The sequence below is a fragment of the Tupaia chinensis genome, unplaced genomic scaffold, assembly GCF_000334495.1.
Source record: "Tupaia chinensis unplaced genomic scaffold, TupChi_1.0 Scaffold000710_1, whole genome shotgun sequence".
NCBI lineage: Eukaryota > Metazoa > Chordata > Mammalia > Scandentia > Tupaiidae > Tupaia > Tupaia belangeri.
In genome coordinates, this window is record NW_006160234.1 from 555917 (window position 1) to 564676 (window position 8760).

Sequence of the window (8760 nt, forward strand, 5' to 3'; positions counted from 1 at the left end):
GTAAGAGATAGGGAACCAAGGATGGGGGGGGGGAAGCAAAACATACAGAAAACAAGAAATGGAAGATCATTTGCTGACAATAACATGTTTGTTGATGTGCTTGATTGAGGCAATATACAGTGTGCTCTGGATGGAAAATCTCATTTTGTATGCTGTAATGATGTACAGTGAATGAATGCAAATAAATAAATTGAAATAAAAAAAAAGCAAAAATAGCAACAATGCATTGTGTATTATATGTAAAAGTACTTCTAAATACATAATCATAATGCCACAGATGATACCATAAAAGAATTGGGAATATATTATTATAAGTTTCTTACACCACTCTTAAAGCAATCTAAGAATCTTATAGCATTAGAAGAAAGATTGAGATTATTTTAAATGGTATATTATAATCTTTAGGGCAACATAAAAGAAATGTTAAAGAAATAAATAAAAAATAAACCAAATCCCCCCTGGGGGGTAATTTCTCACTTTCTGTCTATCTCTCTGTCTGGTGAGTTTACATACTCAGTCAATCAATCAATAAAATAAACCTAGAGAGGTGATTAAAAAGAGTAATAAAGACTGCTCAATTAAACCCAGAAAAGGCAGAAAAGTATGAAAGGAAATAAACAGAAAAAATAAACCCTAGGCATAAAAAATGACATTTTAATCCAATCATGTGAATGATCATACATCACTAAAAAGGCAGCAAACACCATACCGAATGTTAACAAAAAACAAGACCCAACTACATGTTATTGAAAGAAAAACCACTTTAAAGATATAGACTAAAAAGTAAAAGGATAAAAAAAGATTATGCAAATGCTAACCAAAAGAAAACTGGTAGCTATATAAATTTCAGAAGGCAGAGTTACAAAGAATATAAGGCCAACTGGAGGCATGATGGTTAAGACAGCTGGATCCCACATAGTTGACTGAGCAGTCTGAGTTTTAAAACGGACCCACTGGTTTTAAAAACACACTGAGCATGTATGTGCACTTGCCCAAAATCCTGACAGGAGAAAGTAATAAGGAGAAAGATTACCATGCATGACCATGCTCCATCGGAGGTGATTTCTCTTCTTTCTCCCTGTCTCTCTCAAGTAAGTGCACACACTTTGTCATAAAATTAAAAAACAAAACAAAATAAAACCAAGGACTATTATCAGAGATAAAGAAAAACACTTCCTTATGAAAATGGGATTATTTCCTTAAGAAATATGATAATCCTACATATATGTACCTAATAGTGCATTTAAATAAAAAGCTAATAGATCTCAAAGGAAAAATAGAGAATTCACAATTATGTTGTGGACTTCAATAATCCTCTTATGATAAAATGAGTAGGGAGAAATCAGTAAGAATTGTTAGTAGATGTCATATATGTGACAGTAACAGTACAATACAAGCAGAAAGGGAAGCTCTACTGATCAGTCTCTCTGTTTTCTTTCGTTCTTTTTCCTCCCTTCCTTCCTTCCGTTCCTACCTTCCTTCTTTGCCTAGAGGGCATGTCCCCTCACCAGAGACAAAGAGAGAAAGAGAGAGAGAGAGAGACATCATCCCCCAAGGGAGGATGGCTACACAACACTCCCTTCTCCATTCTCTTTTCAGGGTTTTGGGCATGCACACACATGCGCCCAGCATGTTTTTCAACCTACCTGGTCCAGGACTCAAACTACAGAGTCGGTCATGTGGGATCTACCTGCCTTAACCACTATGTCATCTGTTGGCCCTTTAATCTTTTTATGTAGAGAGATTTTTGCTATAGGGCGCATGCACACACTGGAGAGAGAGAGACAAACAGACAGAGGAAAAAGTGAAAAGTCACCCTCTGGTGGGATGGCCACAGTGCAATCCCTTCTCCTCTATTCTTCTCTCAGGATTTTGGCATGCACGTACAGGTGGTCCAGCATGAGTTTCAAGCTGCCCAGGTCTGTGACTAGAACCATAGTCGGCCATGTGGGAGTCCAAAGCCTTAATCACCCACTGGCCCTGACCCTTTCATCTTAATCTTAGGTAAACTGTGATTAATTGTATACTGGTAATCCTTTGAGCAAGCAATAAGAAAATTTAAATAAAATTTAAATGTAAAAATAAATAAAATTTAAAGCAATTTAAAAGTGAAACACTGAAGTTAAAATGACGATTTAAAAAGTATGTAACAGTCAAGTGTGGAAAGTGGTTAAGGATGAACAAAGGAACAAAAACATAGGACACACATAGAAAACAAATAGCAAATGAAACCTCAGCAAACTTCAAACTTAAAAGAACAGAAAACTCACAATATAATTCTCAGTCCATCATAAAATTAAATTGCAAATCAATACAAAAAGATAACTGGGGATTACCCAAATTTGCATATTAAACTAGACACTTCTAAATAACCCAAAGGTCAAACAGAAAATCCAAAGGGAAGTTAAAAAATTTTAAGAACTGGATGAAAAATAAAAGGGCCGGTTTATGTTTTAAGTACATGTTCCTTCATGATGTGCTTTTCAGGAGTGGTGAAAATAGGAAGTAATAAGCAGGGGAATGCAAAACTTAAAAGTTTGTCAATTAAAAGTTTGTCAATAAGCCCTTTGTTCTAACACTTCAGTGCCAATGCTGGAATAATGACCATTAAAGAACCTCTCCCATATCTGTCGTCAATTTTTCTCTCAAAACAAGTCACAAAAAATGAAGTAAATAGCAATTATGTGTTTGTTCTCCTACTGTCACAATGAACTTTTAGAATATATAAAACACTCTCAAAGAGAGAAAGAGTAAAGCAGGAAATAGTTACTGGATTAAAAACAAACAAATAAATAAATATACACGCTTTGGCAACACTAAATACTACTACTGTTGTCCATAAATAGATTCATAACGGTTTTTGAACATTTTCAATATGTGCACATAAATATATAGTACTAGTAAATCATGTTATCTTACAAATTATGATTGCTATTCTAAAAAATTTCAAATATATATTATATATATATATATATATATATATATAGAGAGAGAGAGAAAGAGAGAGAAAGATACAGAGAAAGAGAGCATGCACACACCAAGCGAGCGAGCATGCAGTGATGGGATGAGAAGGAATAATTAGCAGGCCAAATTAATAAAATAATCTTTTACTTCCAGAAGCTCAAATTCAGATCGCAATCTATTCATTCAATTAAATCTGCCATACACAATATTTAAAAAGAAAATAAATGCAGAAATAAGACTTATTGCCCAGAATCTCCTAACATATGGATATTCTATTAAGGAGATCTCTTTGATGGGTAAAATCCGGGAGATCTTAAGTCAAGATATATTTTACACAAATAAATCAAAAAAGTCATCTTCTCTGAGACAGTATATTTAAGTCACTTCAGGAATATTTTAAGAACACACACACATACCCACTCACAAATTATGCCAGTTTATTACCTTACAGTTGACATAACAAACATGGCTTCCAAGTTTTAAAACATTTAGGATGAAGATCTTTTTTATATAGTCTTCACAATGAGGTGAAAATACTCAATTGAATAGTGCAATAAAACTGTATTTTTCTATTTGTTTTGAGAAGGATGAAAACTGAATCTTAGAGAAAAAAGAATCCTACTGAAAAATATCTATGCCCACTCAAAATGCACAGTGTATTTTATTATATATTCTTAACAAATGGCCTATCAATTTTAAGGCTGTTCTGTTAGCAAGATCATTAAATTGAAAAACTCCCATGATAATGCAAAGCACTCAATAAGATAATACTTGCACTAAAATTATTTTCCTTTAATAAAAATAGCAAATATTTTTTAAAAAAGGAAATGTGGGGAGCAGCAGATGGTGGAGTGGTTATATCGCTGGACTGCCATGTAGTTGATTGTGGTTCGAGTTCTAGACCTGGTGCCTTAAAACTCACGCCAGGTGCATGTGTTTGTGTGTGCCCGAAATCCCACGAGAATGGAGAAGAAGGGACAGTGGCATGGCCATCCCCCCCAGGGAGTGATTTCTTGCTTTCTGTCTCTCTGGCAAGTACACACATCCCAGAACAAAAATGTCTTAAAAAAAAAAAAAAAGTAAAGGTGTAATTAAAACCTCAACATCTCTTTTGATACTCTTCACCTACGTAACATAAAACTTTATTTTATATTCCCTATAAACAGTCTCAGAATCTCCTACCAGGCATACGCATTACCAGCAGACTGTGAAACAGTTCACACATTGGGATGTACACCTTTCATTTCAAATGTGGGATATTTTACTCCAAGAGTTTATTTCCTAAAGTTTCTTACTTTAATCAGTGCCAACCTGCCTGTTTAATTCTCTACAATATAGAAATACTCTCCTTTATTTAAACCAGAAGATTTAATTTTCTGCCTTTAGCTCGATCTACTCGTTGGCTCTAACAGTTCAAATAAAGAATCTTTATCATCTCCATTAATCTGCTTATCTATGGTTTTTAAAAAAAGAATGCAAACAGGCACAAAATTAAATGGATTTTTACATCAATTATAATGGATTGATTTTACTATAATCTACATAATCATATTATCCCAATGTTCAGCAGTAATACTTTTCTATTATCCTGGGAATACCAATATCAACTCCCAATAACTTTATTTGGAAAAATAGTGGGAACAATATCAACTCCCAATAACTTTATTTGGAAACATACTGGAGCAAAAAAAGGATTTAAGAAACAACAGAGTAAGAAATATAAAATTCACAAATACTATAAAGATCACATGAAAATAGAGAGGTGTCATGAAAATAATAGGTGTTAATACGAGATTAAATGTAAAACTCAAAAATTTGTTTCTTTTCCCTAGATAAGATATAAGTTTAAATTCATAGGAAACACTTTTCATTATGCAATGAAAAAGTTTTTTTTAAAATTGCAAATAGAAAATGAATGGATGCCATTACATGACTGAAAAAAAGGTGTTCTTGCTTAGAACAGTAATAACTTTGTATAGAATGGACGATAAATTAGTTGGTAGGTTGCTAAACCAAGTTTTGCTGCATTTGGTTTCAAGAGTGAAAAACCGTTATTCTGATTTCCCCCTTACTCTACACAAAACATTTTTAATGAGTACGATGTCTCAAGCCATGAATAAAAAGTCCATACTTAATGATCAATGCTTTTGCCAAGGATACAGTGTACATCTGTCAGGAATCTTAAGCATCTTAAGCATTCTGTATAAGTAAGTATTGATCTTTGTCATTAATTATCCAATAGGGATCAGTGAGTAAGTAAGTACGGATGATGTCATTGAGAGTTAAGGAAACAATGGTGAGGGAAACTGCATCCTCAGCAGGAGATACCTGGGACTCAGAATCTGCATCCAACAAATATGGAAAAATGCTCATGACTTTTCCCAGGACCCAACATATGGTACCCTTTTACATAGAAATGATCATTTAAGAACAAAGATAATTCCATATGCATCCTTGAAACACTTTCCACTTCATTCCAATGGTTTAAGAGTCATACCATAGAAAAATTGACAAAGAACATATACCATCTCCTTCACCTAACTCCAATCTCTAAATAAAGCATTGTTAAAGAAAAAAAAAGATGACTTCTGGAACTAAGACTTTGCTAATATTTAAGTTAGCAGAATTCTTAACTTTTTTGGCCTTTTGTTTTATTTTAACATTATGCTTGCCAAAGAAAGAGAGGGGAATTGAGAAATCACTCCTTGGGGGGATGACCATGTTGTAATCCCTTCTCCTCCATTTTCCTCTGAGGATTTTGGGTATGCATGCACACACACTCAATGTGTTTTCAAGCTACCAGGTCTGGGACTTGAACCATGCAGTCAGTCATGTGCTCATGTATATGAGCACATACTACATGTAATAATTAAGGAGAATGAGATAATAAGTACTCTGAAGGAATTTTCAGTCTTGATGAGAGATAGAGAGACAATGTGATAATGGCTATAACCAATATATGCAGAGATGCTATGCCACCATGACATTTTTCCACTAGTGACATTTCAATTACTACTTAAAATGCCTATATTCTTTGGTGACAAAAATACTAAACAAAAAGGAAATATACATCTATAAATTTATATTTTAAAATTATTAAAAATCCTATGTTTACATAGGGTGTTATACAAGACATCATGGTAAAAAGACTGATATGAAAACTTACCCCATCTGGTAGTGCTCTCCAGCACACAGCACTAACAAATTCATTTGTATCATCTTCTTTTCGGTCTTTGTCCAGAACACTTTTGACCGTATCAAATTTAAAAGTCAGCAGAGTCTTAGAAAGTCCTTTATAGTACAGGTAGAGGGAGTTGTTCTCACTTCCTGAAAATAAAAAACAGTGATTTTTTCTAATGGAAAAACTTGGAATTAGGATATTACATCCAAACAGCAATCATCATCCACAGTTACAGCTTAAAAATCAGTGATCTCTTTTTTAAAGTTTTTCTTTCTTTTCTTCTATTTTCTCCTCTTCTCCTTCCTCCCTTTCTCTTTCTCTTTTCTTCTCTCTTTTCCCCTTTTTCTCTTTATATCTTCCATGAGTAAGAGCTGGAGCAGAAGATCAGGGGAAGTATCTCTGAGAGGGTCTTCACACCCAACAACCCCCAGCTTCAGCAAACTCCTGGTCATAGGTATGCATATACACAATGTGTTCAAGATCACTAGACCTGAACCTTCACATGTGGGACAGACTCAATGTGCATTACTGAACAAGCATTTGGCCCCCAAGAGCAATAATCTTTTATGGTCAAATTTGAAAGACTGTACCCAGCCACAGTAGCATACACAAGTTTCTGCTGCTATTTGGCAGGCTGAGACCACAGGAGAGGTGTGGGTTAGATTCCCAGCCCACCCTAAAACCTGGGCATGATTGCACCTGTAGCTCTGCTACTAGGGAGACTGAGGTAGAAGGATCATGACTTTGGCCAATGTGGGCAACACAGTAGAATCCTGTCTGGAAAAACAAAACAAGAGAAAAAAGAAGAAACACACACAAAAAAGAAAGGCTGACTACAGGATTAATTGGGAAATTATATGAAAAAAGGCTTCTTGGACAAAAGTTATATTTTACTTATCTAAACAAATTAATGTTAAATAACAATAATAAAGATTCTATGGCAGAAACTACAATATAAAACTAGAACTTGAAACTCATGTTGGGCGGATGTGTGTGCATGCCCAAAGTCTTGAGGGAAGAACGGATGAGAAGGATTATGGTGTGGCCACCCCCCCAAGGTGATTTCTCACTTTCTCTGTTTCTCCAGAGAGTGCATGCATCTTATAGCAAAAAAAAAAAACAAAAAAAAAACACTCTCTAAAAAAAAATCAGTTCTATCAGAGGTCTATAGTTGAACCAGATATTTGTTATTGTAGAAAGAATATTAAATTACATTTAGAATAATTTCTATCTGGAAAGAAAAAAAGTTGCTGCATTTACAAAGACATATCTGTATCTATATTTATATACGCACACACATACACATAAATAATTTTTTTTTATCTGCCAGAGGGCACATGCGCATGACAAAGACAGAGACGAAAACCTGAGATTGGGGGGAAGAGGTAAGGAAGTGAGACAGCAATCCCCCCATGGATGGATGGTCATGCCACAATCCCTTTTACTTTATTTTTGGGATTGTAGACACATGTGCTCTTGTATCTTGTGTGTCTTTTAAGCTACCAGGTCTAGGACTCAAGCCTTGTAGTTAGCCAGTGGGTTCCAGCCATGTTAACCAACATGCTACCACTGGCCTACAAAGGCAAATTGTAATAGCCTTTATAATTTATTTCACATTCTCCAGTAAAGGCATTTCTTACTCTATTAGATGAGTAGTCTATAAACCTTTATTTCTGAGCAGTCTACCAAGGAAGGATAATTGTGCTGCTATTTATTTAACAGTGTTTTAGGCTCCTATACCATGTGGAGAATCAACTTTAGAGAATAAAGGCGGAGTCATTAAAAAGTAGTGATGAAAGCTCATATATTCACACATCTCATTTAGATAAATTAAAGCATGTTAATACCAAATTTGATTTTTCTACTTTTACAAAAAAAGCCCAAGAATAATAGATCAATGTTATTCAAACAGACTGCTTAGTTAAGAGAACATTGGATAGGGAAATAAATATCAAGCTTTAGAAGACAAATAACATCTCTAAAATTAGTGATATTCTTAGTAGAAATTTATATTTTGTCTTTGACATAGCTACAGAAATTACATTATAATGGAGAACTACAAAAAAACAGAAGTCTTACAGTATATCATGTATTCAGGGCTTGTGTTCAATAAATGAGGAAAAGACTAAAGCTTTTCAGTATAATCTGAGGAAAATTCAAAGTGCTAAAGCATCAAGTCTACTTGCTACCTCCTGAATGTAAAGACCATTTCCTGATTTAGTATGTAGCCTATTCCCATTGAATTCAATTTCAGTGACAGAGAATCTGTTTTTAAAAAATGTTCCTAGTTGGACCAGTGGATGGCGTAATGGCGGTGTCACTGGACTCCCATGTGGTCCACCAAGGTTTGAGTCCTCGATCCAGTGGCTAAAACTCATGCTGGGCACATGTGTGTGCATGCCCATCCTCCCTGGAGGGTGATTTCTTGCTTTCTGTCTTTCTGTTTCTTTCGTCTTTCTGGCGAGTGAACGCATCCTATGGCAAAAAACCTCTCTCTGAAAAAAAAAAAAAAGTTCCTGGAAAAGATGATTTAACTTACCACAAGCTATATAATCTCCATTGGAAGCAAGGCCTACAAAGTTTTTTTCATTGATATGACCCTTGAAGGAACGCAG

The 8760-nt window shown here is 34.7% G+C and overlaps 1 protein-coding gene across 1 annotated transcript in view; it reads right to left on the reverse strand.

The window, feature by feature from the left end:
• The window catches only part of COP1 (COP1 E3 ubiquitin ligase), a 250489-nt gene that overhangs the window by 41270 nt on the left and 200459 nt on the right, over positions 1 to 8760 (reverse strand). The window contains 2 exon segments of the mRNA XM_027776743.1: positions 6131 to 6291; positions 8685 to 8760. The exon segment at positions 8685 to 8760 is cut by the window's right edge and continues 24 nt beyond it. Of these exon segments, the coding sequence (XP_027632544.1) occupies positions 6131 to 6291; positions 8685 to 8760 (237 nt within the window).